This window comes from Vigna angularis, chromosome 8 (assembly GCF_016808095.1).
Source record: "Vigna angularis cultivar LongXiaoDou No.4 chromosome 8, ASM1680809v1, whole genome shotgun sequence".
In the NCBI taxonomy this organism is placed as follows: Eukaryota; Viridiplantae; Streptophyta; class Magnoliopsida; order Fabales; family Fabaceae; genus Vigna; species Vigna angularis.
The window spans coordinates 32,808,671-32,834,948 of NC_068977.1; the positions used below are offsets into that span (position 1 = coordinate 32,808,671).

A 26,278-nucleotide genomic window follows, 5' to 3' on the forward strand; every position below is an offset into this window, starting at 1 on the left:
CACATGAAACCAGAACTTGGGTTGCATGTCCAGGAAACCACGCGGCTGAGGGAGAGATGAACTTACCAGCTCGAAATCGAAAACTGATCGGTTCAAACGAACGCCCTTGACGCCGGGAATGCTCAGGTGTGGTCTGTTTGATGATCGGAGGAAGAAAAAAGTAAGATTTCGTAGAGAGAAGATGAAGAAATCTTAGAGAGAAGGAGGAGAAGAATGGAGTTTCAGAAGGTGGAAGAAGATGGTTGCATGTAGAGAGTGGCGTGAATTTTTGAAAACTTAGAGTTTTACTCCTACCGTCAAAACCGAACGGCCACTCTCCACTGCTCATACCTGTCTTCCACTTTCTGTTTTCCAGCTCCCCTTCCTCGACACTTGTCTTCCACTCAGCTGGAGTTTTGAGTGAATTTTTAATGGGTCTGACACAAAGTTAACCATGATATTTTATTTTTTTTAGAAGTGAACTATAAATTATTTATTGTGAAATTTTCTCAAAACAACCTTTCTAAAATTTCTGAAACATGACTTTTGGAACTGAATTATCGAAATAAGTTTTCTTGAACAAATGAAATGTATTTCAAAACAAAATTTTTAGAATAGTTTTTTTTAACATATATAATATTTTCTGAACAAATTTTCCATAACATACAAAATATGTTTTAAAACGAACTATTTAAAATACAATTTCAAGAACAATCTTTCTAAAACATAAATAATAACTTAAGGAACGTGCTTTCTTGAATAAGCTCTCTTTCTCTTCTTCTTCATCTCAAAGAATGCAATAAAGAATGGAAGTCTAGAAATAGAGATTGTAGCAGCAGAAATGGTGACATGGTTCACTGAAAGAGGGTATTTTTAATAATTTTATTTCAATTAATAGAAGTGTACCTTTAGTAATAATGGAGGTGTAGAAAGAAAAACTCATATTCAAAATGGACTCACAACCCCGAAATAGGCCCAAATGGATTGTATTACTTGAATTCAAGACCAGTGGCGTATTACTTAAATTTGTTACCATTAAACGGAGTTTAGATAGTTAAATGAAATATTATCTTATGTTATATACTCAATGAGATTTCATCACTTTATAGTATTGTTATTTATTTTCCACTATGTGAAGTAGCAGTGAATAAAACTCTATTTATCACGTCATAAATACTCTTAATTAATGAGGATAATATGTTACATTACAAAAACAAAATAGATATATATCTAATTTAGAAACCGAAATATATTTTTTTTAAATTAAAAAAACGTATTCAATTATTGTTTAAAAATCTAAAATAGAAAAACTTACATTACATTTAATACAATAAACTATATATTTAAATTTTCTTAAAATTGAAATGTGAAATACATTTTACACAACAATAAATAAAATGTATATTTAATGAAAAATTTCATTTAAGTGTAATTTATTTTATATTTAATTTTATCTTGTTTTTATCTGGATAACATTATAAATTTTAGTGATAACCAAATCTCCTATACCATTGAACTTATAAGTTTCAAACCAATAAAAAGAAAATTGATTTCCTTACAAAACGTAATTAAATAAAATAAAATTTGTAAAGCATAAAACAACCAATTTTTTTTACTAAATACAAAATTAAAAGCAAAAGATATTTGAACTTAATCTTGTTTGCAACATTACCTTATCTCCCATGATTCTGTCCGTTGTCTGTAGTCCTCGCAGTGATACAAAAATGAAAAAAACCTTTCTTTTTCACAGAAACTAACTCGGACCTAAGAAGATGAAGACTTTCTCCTCAATTCAACTACCCCACCATTTTTATTGTGCAAGATTCTTGTCCTACACAACCACAAGGTAGCTTTTTCCTCACTCTTTTCATGCACTTCACACTATAAAGGAATTTTCTTGCATGCCCAGTGCCAATTTGTTTCTTTTTCTGCCAAAACCCCAAGAGGGGATCAAGAGGGAGAAGAGGAAATTCAGGGGAATGAGTTTGTGGGGGTGTGTTTGCGTTTGTGTATGTTGAATAGTAGAAGATGGGGTATCTGGGTCTATGGAAAACTTTTGCCATAAGCCAATATAAGAAATTCTGAATACGTGTTTAATAATTTTTTGTAAGAGTTTATTCACTAGGTTGGTTACTTAAGCTAAAATGAAGAGTAATGTTATACCTTCTCTTACTATTCCTCTTTCAAATATTCCTCATACTTTGCAGGGAAGTGTTAAATGAAATAAAAAGGTATTTCATACCCTAGGAAATTAAAAAATAGAGTAGCTTACATTGATATCTCTTGTGTTTTAAAAAAAATTGACTATATATTCCTCCCTTTTTTAACTTTTGAGTATACTCCTTACATGGATGCAAGATGCAATGTGTTTCTTGAGTATCAGAGAGTGTTAGGGTAATATATTCGAAACAGTTAAGGGACTCACTGTGGGAGAAAAAAAAATTATGGGTGTGTCTTGTGAATTTTTAAAAAGAAAAAAAAAAGGTAGTAGTATCAATGTAATTTGCTCTGAAAAACATTATATACTTTTGATAATCAGGAAGAGGAGGATATAAGAGGATTTAAAACTATTTTAATAAGGACTTATGATAACAATTTTCCTGTGAAATCTTCTCAAAATAAGTCATATGTAGAGTCATTTTTATTAGCCCTTAGGTCCAAAGAGCTTGTTTATATTGTAGATGACTTATCTTATGAGATAATCTCTGCATGTGTTTAAGAGAACTTAGAATAGCTTATAAGATGTCCATATGCTTTTTTCGGTAAGTTCTCTAGTGTAAGTTAGGAAAGCAACTTATAACTATATGAAAACACTCAAATCCTATTCTTTATTTGATTATAAAAACAGCTTAAACATAAACACTATATACTAAGAACTTATGCAGTGGGTGCTTAATTAAGTTGTTTACTCAAACTCACCATAAATAGCCTTGGCCAGCACCCAAATATATTCTTGCTTTTATTTTCTTTTTGGTCTATCTTACTCTCTATTAGTAGATGCATGCAAGGATTTTCATTCTCTTGTATATGTTTTTTTCTTCCTCTTTATGAAATTACATGAACTTTTTTTCACTTATGAATATTTTACATCAGGACTCAACTTTCTTTTCCTGCAAAGGTCTTCATTTGCCAGGCAAAATCAGGTTAGAATTTTCTTTTTTATGTTTTACTTTTAGATGTTGAGATTGGCACAAGGTTTATGTAACATTCTAAGAAGCATAGACCATTCATGGTGGTGCTCTTTCCTCAGGTATAGATGGGTCATTGAATTTAAAAGTGGTGTCTCCCACTCTGTTAGTAGCAGAAAAGGAAGAAGCCAAGGCTGTATTGGCCTTGTTCTTGAAGAAGCGAGGTTTGAGCAATGCGGTTGCTGCTAGAACCATCAACAAGTCAGATCTTTTTATTGATCACCTTGTCTCAAAGCTTCATTCTAAACACAGATCTTGGTATCTTGCAGGTTCTGTCACCAAAATTACTCTATTTCATTTCATAATTTTCTTCTGTGTTGAATACTGCTAATCACTGTTTTATTGTCACAAACAGGAAGAGAGCTTACAACTTTGGAGATCAGGGATGCTCTTATCCCTTATCTTGAATCTCTGTTTGAAGAGCATGGTGACATTCTAGTGGATGTCGTGGAAAACTATCCAAACCCACCTGTTAAGGACAAATCTGCAGTGCCAGTTCCTCCTTCTAGTCCAGTCTTAGACTCTAAGAAGCTTAAAGCTGTGTCACTAGTGAGTGAGACAGACTCAGATGGTGGCAATCTGCGCCCTCATATTGTCTATCTCATGGAACTTGGTATGGATATTGAGCAGATTCGGAGTATCACACATCGATTCCCAGCTTTTGCCTACTATAGCTTGGAGGGTAAAGTTAAGCCAGTGGTTGAGTTTTTTCTTGAACTTGGGGTTCCAAGAGAGCACATTCCCATTATCCTCAGTAAAAGGCCTCAGTTATGTGGTTTCAGTCTATCTGAAAATCTTAAACCCACCATGAAGTTCTTAGAGTCATTGGGTATTGACAAGAAGCAATGGCCAAAGCTGATCTATCGCTTCCCAGCCCTGCTAACTTATAGCAGGCAGAAAGTGATGGAAAGCATAGATTTCCTTCTTGAATTGGGCCTATCTGAAGAGAATATAGGTAAGATTTTAACTCGTTGCCCCAATATCGTTAGTTATAGTGTAGAGGACAATCTCCGACCCACAGCAAAGTACTTCCATTCTTTGGGGGCTGATGTTGGCATTCTTCTATTCAGATGCCCACAGAATTTTGGACTTAGCATTGAGGCCAACCTGAAACCTATAACAGCATTTTTCTTGGAGAGGGGATACACTTTGGAAGAAATTGGTACCATGATTTCAAGATATGGAGCCTTGTATACTTTTAGCTTGACTGAAAATTTGATTCCAAAATGGGATTTCTTTTTGACCACAGGATACCCAAACTCTGAGCTGGTTAAATTTCCTCAGTATTTTGGATACAGTTTAGAGAAAAGGATTAAACCTAGATTTGCAATCATGAAGAAATCTGGGGTAAAGTTACTGCTGAACCAGGTTCTTTCTCTGTCAAGCAACAACTTTGACAAGGCCTTGAAAAAGAAAATGAAAAAAATGCAAGATGGTTAGGATTTTAGTTACAACAGCAAAGTTCCTCAATCCATCAGAAAAAGAAAATTGAGACTTTCAGGTAATGTTACAGGTTAGAAGCTACTGAACTTCACGGTTGTTTTGTTTTTGGAGGGATCAATGAAGTCAAAAGTTGCAGTTATACTGGAACATTATTAGTCAATAGCTAGGTCCTGAAACCAAACTCTGGTAACATCCATATTTGAAACCTTTCTTGGACGCCACAGGTGCCATTATTTGTTATTGTTAGATGTCCCTTGAAACTAGTACTGTCAACAATATGAGAAGTGCTTCTGCAATGAGTTGTCCGACAAAATCACTATCAGATAAATTCAGTTGCAGTTTTGGTGCTGCAGCAATCAAGTGTATCAAGTGATGCTCAGTTTTAAGTTGTGTAACGGTGGATTTTTCATTGGAGTTTGGTTTATAGCAGATCATTTGCATGAATAGCCTTTTCATTGGTTAAATTATTGTAATTATATCGATTTACAGTACTCCTATGGATTTGTCTCGTAACAAATTAATGAATAATTTTCTCATTTGTTCGAAGTTAAGGTCATGATGACTCAAATCTTAGTGATTCCAATTTGTCTCCGAAATCTGGTTGTGTGGGTGTGTTGAATAATTCCAATGGAGAAAAAAAGACCTAATGTTGAGAGAACCTAAGCAATTGGAATAATGGGATGAAACAAATTGATTTAACTTGAGTCATGGTTTTCTTTTTATGGTCAAAAAGTTCCTTTGTGCATTCAAGTATTTTGAAATTGTTTATTTGACTTTCTCAACCCTTTTTAGTAGTGATTTTCCTTGATAATATATGTATATCTGTGTGTGAGAGATAGAGTTTCCATCCATTAAAAGTATATGCAAATCTAAGGACTTACATCAAATCTTAATCGTTAGTTTTATGAAATGTAATAGTTCAGTTAATTTTACTTAAGTGAGTCAGTAAGGTGGTGTTTTCTTTCTTGTTGCATGGTTTTCTTTTTACCTTAAAACTTTTTCTCCACACATTTTCAAATGAACTGATATGAATCATTAGATTTGGTAAAATTGTCCATTGAAAGTTGGTGTGAGTTATTTTGGACTTACATTTAGTGTAAAGAATCTTATCTTTTTTTAGTTATGTTTTTTGAAAATCAAGCATCCAACAACATAGTTTATTCATCACATGTTTTTATTATTTATCCTATAATAAATATCTAAGATCCGAAGTGTCTGTATATATTCATCAGCGATGACTACAGCTAATCCGTTAGTAACAATCCATTGGCTCCTCAATTTAAGGAAAGTTTGTTAGTACGTCATGTCATTTTCTTGACTGCTTGAACTTAATCTAACCTTAAAACTTTCTGAAACACACGTGTAGTGCTTCAACCTCAATCCCTTCTATCCTTTTACTCATACTCTGAAAATGGATGGAATGTACTATTAACTTTCTGTTTATAGACATGTGTTGTAAACATAAACTGTGATTAATATACAATTATCAACCACTTTAGATAGAATATTTTTTGTATGATTTTTAAAATAGTTATACAAGTTAATAAGCTTTCACACATAACATTTTGTTACTGTAGACATATATATCTACGCTGCATGTATTTGTTATTGCATTGTTCATCATCTTTATACATACATATATATACATATATATATATATATATATATGCCATATCATCATGGCCATCCGGTTGATCATCCCGTTTTATAGGTGCTATTTTTATCATCTGCAATATTTCTGAATGTTCTCATAACAAGCAAAACCTCCCCTTCATTTCTCTTTTTTTTTTCTTCATCTTCTTCTTTCTTCTTTCATTTTTTTCAACATTTTCCGCGAGAAAAGAAGGAAAAAAAACGTGAGAAGATAGAGGAGTCATTAACAGCAAAAGTGTGCGTGGATTTGGAACAAAATGGCGAGAGAGGCTTTCATTTTGAAGGAAAGCGCCTTGTTATCTCTCAGAGCATTGAAGAGCTTGATGACGTTGATATGTGCGGCTGCTATGCTGCTGCTGCTGCCATTCAGAGGGTCGAGGAGGGTGTCTCCGGCCGAGAAGCCTAGCAGCAAGGAGGAATGCCACCACCGGAAAGGCACAATGGTGCGCATACCGGCGAAGATGATGTCAAGAAAAAGTAGTGTTGGTGTGGTGGTGGCAAGGAGGGAATTGGCCATAAGGAGGGTGGTGGAGGATGATGATCAAAGGTGTGTGAGGGAGTATTGGATTTTGGGAACCAAAAGGGGTGACACCATTTTCACACAATGTTGGACACCAATTTATCACAAGATAAGGTAGATATCAAGAGATTTTAATACTCATTGCATCAAGAAAAGTTTAAAAGTTCATTCGGATTACAGATAATTATTTGATATACTTGTCAATCTAAATGATAGCCTCATAATCATAACCATAATGTTGATTTTGCATCTGGAGTATTGTTAACATTTCATTTCCTGAAAACAAGGTACTCAAGTTTAGTATAACATGCACAGTTTCTACTACAAACGTTTTTGCTTTGTTTTTAAGGAAAGGTTATGCATTTATTCCTTCAGATTATTCCCCACACCCCTTTCTGACAGAAATTGGACATCTAAAATAGGTTATACCTACTTTGTGCAGGGGAGTCGTTCTTCTTCTGCATGGTCTAAATGAACACAGGTTAGTTATTCATTATGTAAGGGTAATAATGTTCTTTCTGACACCCCCTTATGGGGTGAGTTGGGTGGAAGAAGGAGAGAGATAGAAAGGAAACAAAAGAGAGAGTGAGATATTTATTTCTAGTTCTGAAGCCTTTCAGATTTTACATTACTTTTTTGTTTTCCTGAAGCCATTCCCATTATTCTCTGACAGTAGCAGATATAGTGATTTTGCAAAGCAGCTGAATGCTAATGGTTACAAAGTTTATGGAATGGATTGGAGTGGTAAGTATGAAACTAATTCTAATTTATGAGCATGCATGAAATGTGGAGGAATTGATAGTAATTCATGTTCTCGTCTGTGTATAACTGGCATAAGGATGATGGAACAAATTTTTTGACAGACTTTATATTCTGTTTCGTCTTATACATTATTATTTGGTATAAGGAGGATTCACCGATTTCTGCAGTTTCTACAAAAACAATTCAGTTATTGCTGCAGTGAAACTGTGAAGAAAATTTCTTGTAACAAATTTATGTCATTCTTGATATTTATATTATACCATTGGATTATAGAAGACATGTCTTCAACATGTCTTCTTTTTATTTAATACTTTAGCTGTCACCATTCTTCTTCAATATGCATCTATGTTTGGATGTTGCAGGGCTAAGTTATTTGGATGCATTTTTGTGCGATAAAGTAACATGTGAAGCTCCTGTTTATGAGTAAGCTTATTATCTGTCCGTGTTGCGTCTGGCCTTTTTAAGAATGTAATAGCTCAAACATTAAGTCAGAGTCTGAAATTAAATCACTGAATTCTTCCATGGATAGGTGTTTTTTTTCCCTTAATTTTCTTTTATTCAGATTTTGGTTGTTCATTTGAGGTACTTATGGTCATTTTCATAAGCATGTGCATCACATCTTATATTATCAACTGCAGTTCTTTTTACCTCCAGGAATTGAATTAGATTAGGATCTGACTATAAATTAAGACTAATTACTTGCTTAAATCTTTTACTTGTTCAGTTTTTCACTGCGTTAAGTTTCCTATTGATATATCATGAAAACTTGAATTCTTTATTCTATAATCTAGTAGATTGTGTTCTACTCATATGTCTCTTTCATTTCTAATATCAGCTCAAAACCTGATTATTTTTTCTGTTAATTCTTACACTTGTGTAGGACATGGTGGAAGTGATGGGCTACATGCATATGTCCATTCTCTTGATGATGCTGTTTCTGATATGGTATGTTGTAGAAACTATAACTATTTTGTAGGATATTGCCTGAATAAAAGAGGCTGTGGTGTACGCATTGAGTTTGAATAAATTAAGTAAGTTCTGATATACACCATTTTCTATGAACAGAAAGTATTTGTTGAGAAGATTCTCAATGAAAATCATGGGCTTCCATGTTTCTGCTATGGACACTCAACAGGTGCAGCCATTATTCTGAAGGTGGGGCTTCCATAAAGAGCTTAATTTCTGTGGTTTTCACACTGTCATCAAATATTAAATCATGTTACAAGTGATTTATAAGATAATTATTGTAAAAGTCAATGAAAGTAAAGTACTATGCATGATAATTTCTCATTGGTTATCAATGTAAAACCCTTTTACACTAATCAGTTTCACATACTATTGTATTAAATGATTCATGAAGCTTACTCTAGGAGAAAATTGATTCATCTTTTCACTGCTATATAATATATATATATATATATTGTAGGCACTGCTTGATCCAAAGGTTGAAGCCAGCATAGTTGGTGCTACATTCACCTCACCAGCAGTTGGAGTGGAGCCTTCTCATCCAATTTTCGTGGTTAGAACACCCTGCTTGTTGCATCCAAATTATCTGATCATAATACATACATACATAAATAAATAAATACATTCTGACATGTTCATTCACATCAGAATATGTACAGTTTAATGGTCATGCATTGACAGTATAAAACAGTTTACCATCATCAACTAACAAGAAATATCCATTGATATGACTTTTGAGTGAGGTTTTCTAAGGGGAGACACCACGAGATTTGACATCAATGAGTTCTGAACATGTTTATATAAGAGATCACGACAACACTTCTAACAAAATTCTTAAAGACAATGAGTTTACGAGTCTTTTTACTCATATGCTAGTCATCTTCATACTCATTTTAACTCAATGTTGGACTTGAATGAATTCCTAACATTGTGTAGATTGTAAAAGTCAACAAACTGCCATAGATGATGGTTTGTGATCAGATAACAATGTAATTGTTCTACACTGTCAATGCATAACATATTTTCTCTATAGAAAACATGGCATGCTTGCACATACATGATTGGATAGAACCAGTCTTCATCTCTATGTTTTCTTGATGAAAGGCACTTGCACCTATACTTGCATTTTTGCTGCCAACATATCAATGCAATTCTGCATATAAGAAGGGAATACCGGTCTGTAGAGATCCAGAAGCTCTGCATGCAAAATATTCAGACCCTCTAGTATGTACTGGATCTCTGAGAATACGTACAGGCTATGAAATTCTTCGAATTACAACGTACTTGCAACAAAATTTCAGAAAACTTAGAGTTCCATTTCAAGTTCTCCATGGCACTGCTGATTCTGTTACTGATCCTGATGCTTCTCGAAAACTGTATGAACAGGCATCCTCAACAGACAAAACTATCAAACTGTATGAAGGATTCTCACATGACCTCCTCTTTGAACCTGAACGAGAGGACATCACAAGGGACATAATTCAATGGTTGAATAGTAGAATATGAAATGAGTTAGAGCAATAAGGAAACATATCAGTTAGATTTCAAACCAAGAAATTGAAAGATTAGAAGTTTAGTGATCAAGTTCTCTTGGGTTGTAAGAGGAAAAACAACTTCAAAAGCCATGCAAACATCATTTTTTGTATTGGAATCCTTAAAATCGTTTGTTCATTAGGCAACTTTTTTCAATATTCTCAATTATTTTAGTTTGATAAAAAAGCAATTGCTATCATCCTCACTAAATTTATATTTTATGTAAAGTTTTTCAAACCAGCAGAGGGCCGAAGGAGAGCATCTCTTTCATTTGTGCATTTAAAAATGAGAAGATCTTACCAAATAGACAATTATAAAAAAATCTCAATCAACAAAGTTTGGCAGCTACTTCTTACATTTCCAATTTTAATTTTTAATTTAGGATTTCGTTTTGTACATTTCAGAGACTTTCTAATGAGAAGATCCAAAATATAAATTTGTATTATATATTATATTATGAACCACCCAAAGAAAATAATAATCATTGATCTAAACTTTTTTATTTATACTTTTATGAGGACGATTTGGTTCTGATTTAATTTAAAAATCAAGATCAAATTGAATACTTTGTTATATTTAAATATAACATTATATATCTTAAGTTTATTAAACGTAATTTTGATTAAATATAATATCAAAATCCAATATATAAATGAAATATTATTTTACAAACTAATTTTGGAAGATTTAGAATTATTCCTACTTCTAAAATGTTCGCAAGTTTTTTTATATTTTTTCGCTATACCAAATTCACAAATTAAGTTCAATGAAGGTTTTAAAAGAAAAACCAACTCAACCAACTCCTTAATTCGAAAATAGCAAAGAGGATAATTATTTAATAGTATATTAGTTGTTGCTAGATACTTTAAAGTTTATATATATATATATATATATATATATATATATATATATATATATATATATATATATATATATAACTCATAAATTCTCAGTTTATATTTTGCTATTGATTGCTAAATTATTATAGCCAAGGTTATATAAACAATATTTTCTTAACTATGTGTAAAATGGAAAATTCATTTCACGTATCCTTTAACACAGTTAGTTTAAATGAGATTTGAGTACTTTTTTTTTTATTTCAAAATTATATTTCAATAAAAGTAATAGTTACAAATACTGTGAATAATATTTTATGAACAATACATGTATTTACAAAAGAATATAATCCTTTGATATGATTCATCAAGTATAGTAGAATATGGATCTCTTTTATGTGCATTTATTGCAATACTTATATTTTTAATAATAATTTAAGATTTCAGTATTAGAAAGCCAAACTCTATTACAGATGTTAAATAATGAAGTAACTATAATGTATAATCTTATCCTATGTAATGAAGGATGAAAAGAACTTTATCTTTACTATTTTATTTGTGCTATTCCTTTCTAATGTAATTTTCTGATTTCCTAAGGAGTGTCTTTCAATTAACTCAAGTCTGATTCATAAATTTGCCTAACATCGAACCAATCTAGTTGATTAATTGGAACAAAATTACGTTACAAATTGGGGTAACTCTACACAAATCAACCACTTTTTGTACTTGAATTAATGACTTGTGAAGAGATTTAAACTGAACATATTGGTATCATTTTATTTAAAAGAAAAAAAAAAGGTAGGGAATGAATTCCAAATGTTTTGTGCAGTGAAATTTTTCATCTGATGTGTCTCCCATGATTTTTGTTTTCTTTCATTACTTTAATAATAATATTTTATGTTATGATAAATGAATTTTGGAATGTTAGAATAATTAAAATATAAAAAGTTCTTAATAATATCTAATACACGAACTTTATCATAATTCATCTTCAAAGCAATAATCACAATCACTCAGATTATGCAGATAGTTTATTTGTTATCTAGAAGAGTGTGTTATTACAGTCAATGGTACCTACCAGCAGGCTAATACTCTATCCTATGTGCTGAATGATTTTATTTTACTTTCCAGAAAAGAAAATTGTGTTAGTGTAGAAAAACTGTAGCTACAAGTTAAAATTACTTGATAAGATAACAAAAGGAGAAAAATCCACAATAGTAGTATAAAATTCTTGCTACTTTAACAGACTTGGTCATGAATTGGGTATCCTTCCATTCGTTAAAAATAGATAAAATGTACATCTAACTAAAATAAATCTTGAAGTCAGCCACTTTACATCAACCAACCTTATTATAATTGTTCAAGAACCAATCGTGATTTAAATTTTGACAGGTCTTCATGGTTGTTTCAATAAAAATCACAACAAAGGATAACCAAATGCGAAAATTATAATATATCCTTCCATTAGTGAAAACCAGATCAACTCTCACTATGATTAAACAGGTGGAAAAAATTAGTACATCAGTCCATATATAATTTGCCATGGGATGCATGGGAATGAGCTTAACTCAGTTCAGGACAAAATGATACCTTGCGTCAACGTAGCTCTCAACATCCCACAGAAAAGAACCAAAAGTAACAGCTTCTAGAACAAGTCTCTTCAAGCTACCAAAGCTAATTTTGATGTTCTCATCCTTCGAAGAATCGATCACCCCCTCTGGTGTAACAACAATTTCAGGTCTTCCAAACAATGCTTCAGTGTGCTTCTCAATGATGCTAAGAGACTCTTTAGATCTTAGTGTTGCATATCTCTGTAATGTCTCACTATCAAAGGACATCACATAGGTACGCAACCTTGAGACTTTTGAACCGTTACCAAATCCCCCTGAGCTGATTCCACCACCAGGCCTAGCAGAAATTTCAGGATGAGACATGACATGAGAAGGGCCCTTTCCACCGCTAATTCTTGAATCATCTATAACAGTTTGTTGAATGCTATTCTCCTCTGCCATATTAGGAAGAATCTTCATTGTCTTCTCCAGCTGGAACCTTTGGACAACCCGCTTAAGAAAGTATCCATACATTATTGAAGCTGCATAGACCTGTCCTACTCTGATTTTGCTGATCTGAGCGACAGATGTTGAATCCCCTAAACGGTTGCCCAAAATGAGAGCCAAGTGGTTTTGGATCATTTCGTAGGCTTCAGGTGAATGAAGCTCCTCCAATTTTCCATCTTCACTTGGCCATGAATCAACCCGACCAGATTGGTTTGGGGTTAAGGAGGGTATGAGAGAAATGTCGGCATCCATAAACTTTTGCACCACCAATGCATACAATATCTCTTCTAAAGCCTTTTTCCTTTCTTTAGCCTTAACCTCAGCAATTCTCCTGGAAAATTTTGCAAGTCAGTACGGTGATCAATACCTCTTTTTATTGAGATAAAAACACACATCGGTCCTTCATAATTACTAAAACAATTTCAAATAGAAAACAGCAACTAAACAAAACATAATTCCAAAATACTGATTCTATTGTGCTAATATAAAATTTTATGTTGGATTCAAAGTAAACACAATCACATCCAAAAATAAATCCACGCATAGCAGCTCCACAAGTAAATTCAATTCTATCAAACCATTACGCTTATTATGAGAGGAGACAGACAATATTTCTCCACCAAACAGTTACTTCAAATTATTTAGTTTAGAAATGATATATACATGAAACTCAAACTTCTCACAAGATAGAAAAGAACGCCACTTCTATGCAAACACATGCCTTACTTTCAAAAATATTTCTTGCACCAACGATTAGTGCTTCCTTAAAACATTCCCTGCCCCTCCACCAAAATAGTCTTAAAAGACAAAAATGAACATGCCAATCTAATAAAGTAAAAATTTCAAAGCAAGAGTAATTATTTTCAGTACTTTGGACATGCGAAAAGAAAGTTAAAGGAGATGAGAATAGTACATCACATGGGAGTTTAAGCCTCATCGGAGAGGTAGAGGGAAAACCAAGGGCATTGAAAGAAATTATTAAAAGGAATTTTATAGTGAACAATATCCTTCAGAAATTGGCTTTTAGCCAAACCGAATGCATTGTGAAATTTACGTAGCTGATCTCATCAGAAAAATAAATTTTTTGTTATTATTATCAGATGTTATCTTCAGTAATTTTTCCAAAAGACAATCAAGTATAAAAATGGAAAAAAAATGCACAGGTGCTCCAAAGGAGAAGAACAGCTAGAAAAGATTCTTGTGTTGAATTCCAAACGGTGAATTACTGACATTTGGACAGAGCTAAACGAGTAAATTTACTTAAAAATATTTGTTTATCCATAGAGTAAAATGTAGCATCGATCGGTTAGGTGGGCCAAAACAATGCACGAGTGGGGAATTCTAAATTTCTGTATATAGATGGATTATAGGCTGCTTATTGTTTAAATTTTACTAAATAATAAGAAACTATCTTCCAGATTGATCATAAATATATGGTCATAAAGTACACTTAGAAGAGTATCAGATATGAAGTATAAAGCAAACCTGTACAGAACTAATTCGGTGCCTGAAGCAGAAGGCTCTCTCTTTTGATTATCACCATCAAGATCAGTTTGGAATTGCTCAAGTTGCCGCTCTACAGCAGCAGGCACAAGATGTGGATGACTAATTAAAATCTGAGAGAGAAACTGGCCGATTGGAGACTCCAGTTTAAGTGGAGCAACATTGGAACTTGGTTCAGATGTCTCTGGAAACGATGATGCAGCTCTAACTACAAAACCCCTTTTACTTCCAACTCTGAGTCTCCCATGACATTGCTTGGAGATGGAGACAGATACAGAAGTGCTCAACTGCCAACCACCAAGGACACTCAGAACGCAAATAACTAATCCCCAAAACCTCTTATATGCAACAAAAATAAAACAAATAGTAATAACAATAAATATTTGACAAAAGCACATTGAACAGTATAACTCATGCAAGCCAAAAACACTTGACAAATGACAAGCTAGAGAAGAGACATCACATATTCACAATCAAACAACGGAAAAACTCCAAATATAATTTGTGCAAGATCCAAATCAGACACAAGCGTGCTCTGTCTAACCCCTTTTAAAACCGAATCATATATCCACGATCAATAAAACATGTTGAAAACAACCAATCATTAAGAAACTATCAGAATAAACTTTCTCGATTAGTACTTGATGGAGAAGAAATTAAGAAGGAAAAAATAATTAAACTTCTCTTGTAAATTAAAATAAAGTTATGCCAGGATAAAATTAGCTTTAGAAGAATTTTTATAATATAAAAGTTGAACTGCATAAATTGATTTTAGCTCATGAGAAAAGTTTAATTTTATAATAAAAGATGAAGCACGTAAGTTGATTTTAGCTCATAAGTCAAATTTAATTCGATTTATCTTTTCGCTTTTCAGCCACAGGATATGTTTGTCCAAACAAAACCTAAACAGCACATTCTTATAAGAAAAGCACACTACTCATATTTTCTCTTTCCCTAATGCAAGCAGAAGCCACAATACAACACATTGTATTCAAGTCAACATCATTATGAAAAACAACTAAACTTGCTAAGCTCAGAGAAACAAATAAATTGAAATGCAGGTTATGAAAATCACTACTCTAATCAACCACAACATACATCTCTAGCTAACACAAATAATTCTCCAAAAATTTAAATAAAAATTAAATAATCGATTGAATACCTTAGTGGAGAAGGCAAGATTGGAAGGGAAGGCGAGTGCGGAAGGTCCTCGGAAGAAAACCGACGGCCTAGGCGGAGCGGACGCTGGTGTAAGGACAGTAGCCGTCGCAGCCGCTTCCATTGACAGCTCTGCGAAAGCGATGAAAGACATTGAATGAAAGAAGAAAAAACGAAGAATAAATGAATATAAATATAACAAATAAAATATAAAAGTTATATAAAATATATAAATAGAAATGAAGAAGATGAAGCATCATGACCATGCCTACCTCTGACAAAGACGAAGGGATGTAAATGGAATCCAATACAAACAAAGAGATAATAAATAATCCCATTTTTTATTGTATTGAAAATTAAAAATATGTCCATAATTTACTCTGTAATTTTTAATTAAAAAAAGACACAAAAATTCCTTAAATTGGTTTAAAGTGATCAATGAACTAAAATTGATCGTCTGAACAGTTTTATAAAAAAAAATCATTTTCAATTAAACATAAGATTTATGATAATTAATATAATTTTAGCCTAATGTTTTGATGACCGGTAATAGTGTAATAACCTACTATTGCTATTTTTAAAAGTAAAATAAAACATAAATAAAGTTTTACATAACCACGTACATAAAATACTTACATAAGTTAATAAATATAATTACAAACAAAATATCAATTTACAAGTTACAGAGAATTTAAAAATTATGAAACTTAATAATTGTTATTGGTGTGTCATTTACCAAAAATCAAATATTTTTTAAAATACCTTTTTAGAAATGATATTTAAACACACACAAAAATATTATTTCTTTTAAAGTACAAAAATTTATTATTTTATAACTATTTTATCTTGTCAAATAAATATAAATATCTATTATCTTATCATCAATTTTTTTTACATATCTCTTTTCAATTTTTATCAGTCTCATCCATTTATATTCTTGGCATTTATCTTTGTTTTTTGTAACATCCCAATTATATACGTCATGCATATATAATAAAGACGTCATCATGCATAATATAAGAAAGCAGTCAAGAGTTAATTCAGGATTACAGTCATCCTTAGAATAGTGCAGAAATCACAACTAGAGTATTAAAATTTCTCCATGGAATAGAGAATTTAAAACTTAGGATACACAAAATGTTCTTCCAAATAAAACGAGTTCACCAAATAAAAACTAGAAAATCTAAGCTGCATCACTTCCATCTCCATCAAGAGCTGTTTCCAAGGTATCCTCCCCGCCATCTGCTCCCATCTAAGTGGATGATCATCGCCAAAGAAACATACACAAGCAATACAAACAAGCAAGGGTGAGCTAGATATAAAAAACATGTTATAAAATTTCACACGACATGCAAAAGTCATTCAAACATGGTAAACTGACATCACAAGACTTGTTACTTTATACCCCGACTTGTTGCTTTATAGACCGACTCGTCCGCACTAGAATGATTACCGAGCTAGGCCGGGTTATGCACTCGTGGTGGCCTCTACTGCTTTGCAAAGCCATTGCCAATGGGTTCCACCCTACCACCCTCACGAGGTTAGTCCGTTCTGCGTCCTGGAGCATCCTGGAAGCCTCCAAGACTAGGACCTCCTGCTACTCCTCACCACATGGATCAATCCTCTCTAATTGAGAATGAAAGACCATTGGAGCGTCAGGAAAACCCCCAAGACTGAGCTACCATGAAATCATTCTGTACACCCCAAATCACCACCATGTATCCTCTCCTTGAGGATCATGGAATTACGTCCATGAATTATACTGTTACTTTAAACCTTATCCCAAGTCATGAATAACCAGACACTCCCATAATATCACATCAAATCTAACGTATCTCATATTTTCACATAAATTACATCAGAGTATTCATTCTAAATATTTGCACATTTAACCCAACCGAAGAGCAAGGGAACTTAGAATCGAACACTATTTAGCTGAAATCATTGGGCTGAAAACTATTCACCGAATGCCATCTGCCGAGCGCTACTGGACGAACACTACTCTGTTTGGACGTACGCTACTGGACGAACGCCAAACAACAGGCCGAACACTCTTGGGCGAACGTCAACAAAACGATCTGGACGAACGCATATGATTGAAACTTAAGAATCCAAATTGAAACGAACGCTCTCCAGCGAGAATACTTCATCAAAGACCGAACGCTCAACAGAACAAGACCGAACGCTCATACTCTCTAATATACTAAGGCCGATCGTTAAAGACTTCAAACTTATAATATCCAATTATAACCGAACGCTACAAACTACCTAAGAATACTTACTTAAGGCCGAACGCTCACACAAAATCGAGACCGAACGTTCAACATCAAAATCAAACAAAGGCCGAACGTTCATAATCAGAATTAAGCCAAGACCGAACGCTCGCTGCTACAAAGGGACGAACGCTCAAAAAGACGAACACTATCTGATCACTAGGAATATTGTCTGGACGAACGCACATATGGATAAAATCTTACAAGAAACAAATACTGTTTTAGACGAACGCACATATGGATCAAATACAAATTTTTGTTTGGACGAGCAGTAAGAAAAGTGAACATAGTCAGACTAACACAGTTTTGAACGAACGCACATAGAACAATTTCTACGAAAACAAATGGGTAAACACCTTTTGGACGAACGTATATAGATCTAATATTAAGAGGCCAAATACTGTTGGGACGAGCAGCAAGAAAATGAACGTAGTCCGACTGACTCGGTTTGGACAAACGTATATATATGGTTCAAATACTACAAGATCATATAGATAAACATTGTTTGAACGAAGACATACTGGTTGGCGAACGTACAATCACTAAGTTACTAAGACCGAACGTTATTTTCACTAGGACAACAAAACCGACCGTTTAAGAATCCATATTAAGACCGAACGCCACACTCACCAGGACGAACGCTCAATTCTCGTAACACCAAAATCGAACGCGCATACTATTTGGCCGACCACTAATTGGTCGAGCCATTTGGAACGAACGCGCGTTCTGCAGAATTATGCAGAAACGCAGCAGATTTCCAGAAACCCAGAAATCCCAAATTTTCATCCCCAAATTCCCAGATTTACATCAAAGGCAGTAAAATTCAATAATCAAACGAAAAATCTAACTCCCCTTACCTCTTGAAGACTTCCTTTGTGAATCTTTAAATCTATCCCCCTCAAGACTTGCAGCACCAAGCAATTCCAGCAACTCTAGCAACTCTGAACTTTACCTCTCTCACAAAATTTTGCAGCAAGGATTTCTCCCCCATTTCAGAACCCAGTACCCCCTTATATCTCCTACGTCTGCAGCTTGTTGAATGGTGCCAAAATGAAAACAAGTGTCCGACCGTGCTGCTCCCCATTTGCCAAATAAAACAAAATTCCACTTCTTTCTATGGGTGGCTGGTGCTTCCCAGCACTGTTGCTCCCCCATAACATTTTAAAATAATAATAAAAAAAAAATTAGGTCCTTACATTTTTTACTTTCTTTCCAATTTTTAAATCTTTTATTTCATTTTTGCATGCTTTCTTTGATTATGATTTATTTTCTGTATTGCTTACTTCTATTTCACATTTCTTTTAAAAGTTTTTCCAATTACGTCCTGCAAATTTATTAACTGGTGTTTTTCGTTTTTAAGATGATGTTGTTCTTTTATATTTAGATATTATTGTTATTTTTATGATTATTTATTTTATTATTAATTGAAAGATATATTTTTAGTTTATTTATAAACATAATTATAATATTATTTAATAAGAATAATTATGGATATTCTTACGAATTATACATACATACACATATATATATATATATATATATTAGTATTTTATGAATAGAAAATTAATGAATTTTATTGTAATAAAACTTATTATAATATCAAAAATCCCCAAAAGATCTTCAAGAAAACTAAGACATAATTATTCCAAACAATAAGACATTATGTAAAAAATAATTGTGTACAATCTCATATTCTATTAAATTATGTGAGTCAATACAAATAGTTGACATAAGTTAATATAATAACTTTTTGAAATTTTGAATGTTTTCAAAACCAATTATCATGATAAGAATGATATTTATTTTTCTGATAAATGTGAAAATAATTGCAATCATAGCAATGAGATTGTCAAATAGAAAAGATACGATAACTACAAAAAAAAATATTAATTTTGGATAAATTTTACAGTTTGATGTCTTTTTTATGTCTCAATTAACTTACCGTTTAATTTTTGTATCACAATTAATTGATGTCTCAAATTGTATCCTTCATTTTACATTGTATTGTATGTAATACAGGACCAAAAGATGAGGACGTTGACCCCAAGAGGTGAACTGACCAATGAACTTTATCTATTTTGAAGTATTCCAAAGATACATGCATTAATGTCTAATAGGGTCAATTGGTCTATGACATAAACAGTTAAAAAAAATGTTAAAGTTGATCTCTAATGTGAGTCAATTTAGTATAAGCAATATATGTTCGTGTTAAACAACATAAGCATTATTTTTTTATTATGTGAGCATACTCAAAGTATTAGTTTGTTGTGAATTACAGAGACCTTATCATACTCCTTCATCTTATTGGACACAATATTACTTAACAATTATTGATAATTATTCTTGTGCAATTTGAGTTTATTTGTTATGTAATAAAACTAAAATTATGTTTATGAACTTCATTTCCTTTGTTGATGGATAATTTGATATGAAAATAAAGAAAGTACAAAGTGACAACGACACTGAGAATTTAATTATATATCTGGATTATTTTTCTTTAAATAATGAAAATTTGTGTGAGACATCTTTTGTGGGTACTCCAAAAAAAATGTGGAAAGAAAACATCAACATATTATGAATATGGCATTGACACTCATATTTCAGGATCATTTACTAATTTAGTTTTGTGGTGAATGTGTATTAACAACATGTCATTTAATTAATTGCATATTATTGGGAATACAAGTGTGAGTCTAAGTCCCACATTGAATAGAAATGACAAAGTAAAACACTGTATAAAGATGAAAGATCCATTAATTCATTACACATGAATTTTCTTTTGTTGGATCACCAGATAATATTTTTATATTGTTCACACTAATTCTGATAATGGTGTTAAATGAGAGACTTGTAATCTTTAAGGGTGTTATGTGAAGATTGTAATGGAAATAAGAGAGGAAACATGAGTAATGTAAAAGTTGAAAGTGTACATTTGTGGGTAACCCTATGGGCAGAAGGGATGAAAATTATATGATTTGGAATTCCATAAATATTGTCTTTAAACATTGTGAAATTTTACAAAGATGAATTTCCTCTTGTTGGGTCACTAGAGAATTCTTTTTATACTCTTCACAATATTTCTAATATTGAATATGTTGATAATGATATTGGATGGGAAATTTGCAATCTTAGAGGGGTTGTGTGGAGATTATGATGAAAATGAAAGTAAAAGTATAAATGATATGGATCGTGAGGTCATGTCTCCACACAAAGTTTATGGAAATGATGTTATGGTGGCGCAAGAAGAAAATACGGAGAATCTCTGCCAAACACTTCTTCACAATTTCCTCCTGATCAGCCTATGTTATTTTGAACATACTTAGTCAAATTTCATTATGTTCTTAAAGACACTCTGATGCTCAAGTCAGTAATCTAATCAATTGCGAGTTAGAGTAAAATTTCAAATTCGCAATAAATGCAATTACCTACCTACTTACCTCAAATATGTATTTATAGGTTTCAAAATTAGCTTATGATCAGCAAAACTGTAATCACAGCCCAATGTCTAATAACTAAGACTTATCGATAAACTTGATTAGAGATTGCGCTTAAGGTTACTTAGAATTACAAACCGTTTAATCTCATTGTTTCTCTGACCGGTCGTTCAAAGGCGTAGACCGTACGGACGTATGATACAACGTTGAGACATAATATATTAAAATGGATGCATAATGTTGCGAATGGAGAGCATTTAGGAGTTAAGGTTACTATGAATAAGGAATAAGGTAAAATTGGTGATGCATTAGAAAATGATGCTTAATGATATTAATAAATTTATCCAACAATGCTCTATTTGTCAACAATGCAAATATGATAATGCGACATCTGTGAGATTACTTCAACCACTATTAATCCCAAAACACATTTGACATATCACTATAAATTTCATTGAAGGTTTGCCTAACTTATTTGGGAGGAGAGTTATATTCGTGGTGGTAGATAGACTAAATAAAGTTGCGTATTTTATGGCTCTATCTCGTACTAAGACGAGGATCAAACTTTGAAAAAATATTTGAAACTTCAACATATAGTTTTATGATTTATGATAAGAATACTAAGACAAGGATCAAACTTTGAAAAAATATTTGAAACTTCAATATATAGTTTTATGATTTATGATAAGAAGAAGTTTAATTAAAGTGTTATTACGTGGGTAAAGAAGATAAAAGATACTTGAAATTTTTCATAAAGAGATTATAAAATTATACAGTTATAGAATTACTAAAATACATAATTAAAAAATTACATAATTATAAAACTATAAATACGGAATTACAAAATTAAACGTGTAAAAACTAGATAAGGTGACGAAAAATATAAAAGAAAATCCACCAACAAAATTTGAAAATTTTTAAATTTTTTATAAGTGAGTATAAAATAAAAATTTAATAAAAACTAATTAATTTTTTTCAAATATATAAGAAATTTAAAACTTAATGAAAAAACATATTATATTATTAATTCAAAATAAATGCATTTTTTAATTTTTAAAAAATCACACAAGCCATTGAACGAAGATCGCAAAGGATAATATTTTTGTCCAGCGTATGTGCCCTAACTCCATTGCAGAGGGTCTGTTCTGTTCCTTGTTCTCCTCTTCTCCTCAATTCAGCATCTCAGTTTCAACAGAGCATCAACAGCGAGAAACAAAGAAAGGAACCAAACCTCGAAAGAGAAGAGAACATAAGAGATGAAGTTTCGGTACGCGATGGTGTGTTCTTCGAACCAGAACAGGAGCATGGAGGCTCATTCCCTGCTCAAGAAGCAGGGCTTCGAAGTGTCTTCTTACGGCACTGGTGCCCACGTGAAGCTCCCGGGTCCCTCGGTCAGGGAGCCCAATGTCTACGAATTCGGAACCCCCTACAAGCATATGTACGATGACCTACGTAGAAAAGACTCTGAACTGTATCCTCTTCACTTTTTTTATTCGTTTTTATTTCTGCACTTTCCCTATCTTTACCCCAAAATCAAATCCCCAACTTGTGGGGTTGCTTCAACTGAAAAAAGATTCCATCTTTTCAGCTTCAACATTTTACTCTCATAAGTTTTCTTGTTTTCAATTTTGTCGGTAAACTTGGATTTGTGCTCTTATTTGTGTGAGTTTGATTCAAATGGCTGTAGAGGGTTTTTCTTATATTGAACTTATGATGAGTATATTGACTTTTATAATTATTACCGGTGAAGTTCTACTTGTATGATTTTTTTATTGCTTGGCAATATGAAGTTTATTTTTATGCTGACAAGACATTGGAATTAAACTTGTTTTATTTGGGGAAATAGAAGCGAAACAAAGGAAAACCAGTTCCTTTTAATATTTATTTTGAATTAGTTGTTTTGTATTTGTTACACTAGGTGGGGATAGTTTTGATGGAGTGAGCAACTTTTATTCACCGTGATACCAAGTGGTGGGAATTTTTGTGTAGGGATTGAATGAGCAAAGGGGGTGGTATTGTTAAGTTCTTATTTGATTGTGTCGTTTGAGCTAATGGAGTAAGATATTGAGATAACCCACTAAGGTCGGTCAAATGGTGGTGGTCGGGATAGTTTGCATGAGGTCAGAGGTATAAGTTTCATTGTTGTCACTGTATACACAAGATAAGAGGCAGATACTGAGTTCATGATCGCATTAATTTTTGTTATCTATATGCCTATCTGTTGTTAGACTTACATGCATGTTGGGTAATGAGTTTACTTTGCACTTGCATTCTTGTTTTTTATTCTGTGTGGTGTGGTGGATTGATGGAACCTTGACTAGAGTACAGCTATAGACGAAATGGAATCTTGGCAATGCTTAAAAGAAATGCAACAGTCAAGTTGGCACCTCAACGGTGGCAGGAAAATGCTGTTGATGGCGTCTTTGACGTGGTATTGACATTTGAAGAAAAAGTGTTTGATATGGTTATTGAAGGTTAATATTCATCCTGATTTGTTTATTCAGCTTTCTGACTGTTGATTGGTCTGTTGTTAGTGAATATAAAATGGTGTTGTAGGACATTTGAATCTGAGTAACTTTTAGATAGATTTTTATTTTGCTAGCAATACAAAGAGTCTTCTGCTTCACATTGTCTTGGTTGATAGGCCTCATTGGATAAGATGCTTGGGTTTTAAGCTGGGATGTCTGTTAGTGGTTTCAAAAGGAAGTTCCTAAGAGATATTTCTTAGCCGTGATTTGACCTTGGATTTGAACTAAAAGAGATCGGAAAAATAAGGTGTTTGTAACCCCGGTTTTTTCAAGGAGGTTGCAAATGCAGTGAAGTGCATTAATTTTCTGTGTTTCTTTTAGATTATCTTTTATGGTTGTTGGTTGATCTTAAGTTGTTTTTAGTCATTCTGGTTCTTTTTTTAGTTATTAGTAACTTTTTAAGTATGTTTTGCCTCATAAAAATGAGTGGCCAGATTATATACTGGATTACTTGATGTTTCTTACATTTTAGTTTTTAACTACATTTCATAGTTTTGGCTGAAGCTATTGTTTTCTCAGTCCCTCCATGCATATCGTATTGGTATCTGTCCAGTTGGTGTGTACATGTGGAAACTCTAGCATAGATATGTGTCTGAATTGAAGACCATATTGTGTCTAATGTAATGACTCTAATGCCTATTTTGATGGCTATCTAACTTAAACAATGTGCAGATCTCCATAATAGAGATCAAGTTTTATTGAAAGCTGTGCTGGTAATCAACTTAGAGGTAAAAGATAACCACGACGAAGCAGCTGTGGGAGCTAAGCATACTTTGGATCTATGTCAGGAGGTTTGTATCTCATGCAACCCATCAACATTTTCTGTTGATGGCAAAATTGAAGTGCTCTATATGAATTTATATGTTTTGAAATGGAGATGACTCTTTCTTTTTCTGTTTCTTTTCAATGTTTTATTGCTTACTGTGTATGTTTTTTGTGCACAGATTGAAAAAGCAGAATCATGGGAGGAATCAATTGACGAAATTATTGCTGGTTTTGAGAATAAGTATAGGAGGAAGCTTTTGTACAGTGTCTCCTTCTACTAGAATATTGCAGGCTCCCTAGAAAAAGAACTGTTACACTAATGAATATTTAATTAAGCATACCATGAACACCATTTTTGTAAATTTGACAACTGGTATCATTTCAAATGAAAACAGATGTATTTATTGGCTGTTGTGCATTAAAATTTAAGGATCAAACTACCTAAGAATAAAAGGATCATGGACTTGTTTTGGTGAATTATTCCAAAAGGTTATGGACTTGTTTTACAATTGACATATGAAAAACATGAAAACATGAAAAATACTATGCATTTTCTTGTTGTATTTATGCAGTAAAGTACAGTTAATCCATAGAAATTATCAGAATAAATTTTAATTTTTCTTTAGTGTTTTCTTTTCTCTATTCATGTTCAATATTAAACTATGGTCAAGTTGTTTGAGATCCAATTATACCATTGATTTCAGAATGCCTGCTGCAAATAACAGTCTAATGGTTTAAAATGAATAATTTTCTTTATATCTTAGTATTTGACCAAGTTATGTCAGACGCCTACATAGAACGCTAAGACTGCATCAAATTTATGAAGAAGGTTCCTTGTTTGTAATGTAGCATAAAAGTATAACCTCATGTTATTATATACTGTTCTGTTTGTTTAATTATATTTGCCATTCCTCTGATTTGAATTGTGTCATTTTACTTTTCTTAAACTTTTATGTAAATAGGCTCACCTACTTTTTTTTTCTGTAAAATGAAAGGTTCATATGTTTTTCTAAGCAAATATAGATTTGTCTTGTTCTTCTAGCTATTTTTTTAATTTTTATTTTTTAATCTAAAATCTCCACATATTAAACTGATTGTTAAGGATCTATCTGGAATAATTGCAAAATTTCAATCTGGATTTCAAATAGAATATCAAAATTAAACGTATTTAACTAAAATGGAGTTGAGTTGATTTGAAACTCTCTTTCAAAATGTTTTGCAACCGTTTTTAAAAGAAAATAGCCGTTTTAAAGAGCATTTAATTGCATATAACTATTAATAAATTAAATATGAAAATAGCCGTTTTTAAATATTTTTTTAAAAATTAAAATAACTTTTTTCTAATTTTATTCTTACATGATTGTTTTTTTTTTTAATTTGACCGTTTTCTTTTTTAAATTTAACTATTTTAAACTAAAATAACTATTCATAAAAATGTTTAATATTATTCATTTAGTATTAATATTATTCTAATATGTTTATGCCACATCCAATATTAATAATAATGATATTGAATATCAATAGTGCTAGTGCATTTTTTTAATTTATTACGTGTATTTGTGTTTAATATCATTATACGTTTATTAATATTTGAAAAAGATTTAAATTAAAAATTATTAGAGTTTAATATTTATACGTAAATTTATTGAAACATATACTTGTAATAATAAAAACTAATTA

The 26,278-nt window shown here is 32.3% G+C and overlaps 4 protein-coding genes and 1 long non-coding RNA gene across 7 annotated transcripts; 3 read left to right on the forward strand and 2 right to left on the reverse strand.

Moving 5' to 3' along the window:
• The first annotated feature begins 1,636 nt into the window (after positions 1-1,636).
• Positions 1,637-5,161, forward strand: LOC108343840 (transcription termination factor MTERF5, chloroplastic). The gene is made up of 4 exons (XM_017582246.2): positions 1,637-1,825; positions 3,073-3,122; positions 3,230-3,436; positions 3,523-5,161. Exons 1-4 carry the CDS (start codon positions 1,752-1,754, stop codon positions 4,605-4,607), a joined length of 1,416 nt encoding a protein of 471 aa, XP_017437735.2. The 5' UTR covers positions 1,637-1,751; the 3' UTR covers positions 4,608-5,161.
• A 138-nt stretch (positions 5,162-5,299) lies between these two features.
• On the forward strand, positions 5,300-10,183 carry LOC108344019 (uncharacterized). 2 transcript variants are annotated; one of them, XM_017582481.2, is made up of 7 exons: positions 5,300-6,897; positions 7,226-7,264; positions 7,457-7,527; positions 8,426-8,490; positions 8,611-8,700; positions 8,972-9,064; positions 9,616-10,183. In XM_017582481.2, the coding sequence occupies exons 1-7, from the start codon at positions 6,521-6,523 to the stop codon at positions 10,015-10,017; spliced, it is 1,137 nt and encodes a 378-aa protein (XP_017437970.1). In that variant the 5' UTR covers positions 5,300-6,520; the 3' UTR covers positions 10,018-10,183. The 2 variants fall into 2 exon arrangements, with proteins under 2 accessions (XP_017437970.1, XP_052723324.1); XM_052867364.1 differs by having other exon boundaries at positions 7,460-7,527.
• LOC128193586 (uncharacterized) lies at positions 8,663-9,695 on the reverse strand. Its single transcript, XR_008244915.1, has 3 exons — positions 9,569-9,695; positions 8,911-9,097; positions 8,663-8,741 (listed from the first exon to the last, which is right to left on the reverse strand). It is a non-coding gene; the product is annotated as an uncharacterized LOC128193586 (long non-coding RNA).
• A 2,127-nt stretch (positions 10,184-12,310) lies between the features above and the next one.
• On the reverse strand, positions 12,311-15,915 carry LOC108344662 (UV-B-induced protein At3g17800, chloroplastic). 2 transcript variants are annotated; one of them, XM_017583105.2, is made up of 4 exons: positions 15,871-15,915; positions 15,603-15,730; positions 14,423-14,727; positions 12,311-13,268 (listed from the first exon to the last, which is right to left on the reverse strand). In XM_017583105.2, the coding sequence occupies exons 2-4, from the start codon at positions 15,720-15,722 to the stop codon at positions 12,449-12,451; spliced, it is 1,245 nt and encodes a 414-aa protein (XP_017438594.1). In that variant the 5' UTR covers positions 15,723-15,730; positions 15,871-15,915; the 3' UTR covers positions 12,311-12,448. The 2 variants fall into 2 exon arrangements, with proteins under 2 accessions (XP_017438594.1, XP_017438593.1); XM_017583104.2 differs by lacking the exon at positions 15,871-15,915 and having other exon boundaries at positions 15,603-15,785.
• A 6,457-nt stretch (positions 15,916-22,372) lies between these two features.
• On the forward strand, positions 22,373-25,007 carry LOC108344871 (uncharacterized). Its single transcript, XM_017583393.2, has 4 exons — positions 22,373-22,776; positions 23,634-23,779; positions 24,506-24,624; positions 24,778-25,007. The coding sequence occupies exons 1-4, from the start codon at positions 22,562-22,564 to the stop codon at positions 24,877-24,879; spliced, it is 582 nt and encodes a 193-aa protein (XP_017438882.1). The 5' UTR covers positions 22,373-22,561; the 3' UTR covers positions 24,880-25,007.
• The last annotated feature ends 1,271 nt before the right edge of the window (positions 25,008-26,278 follow it).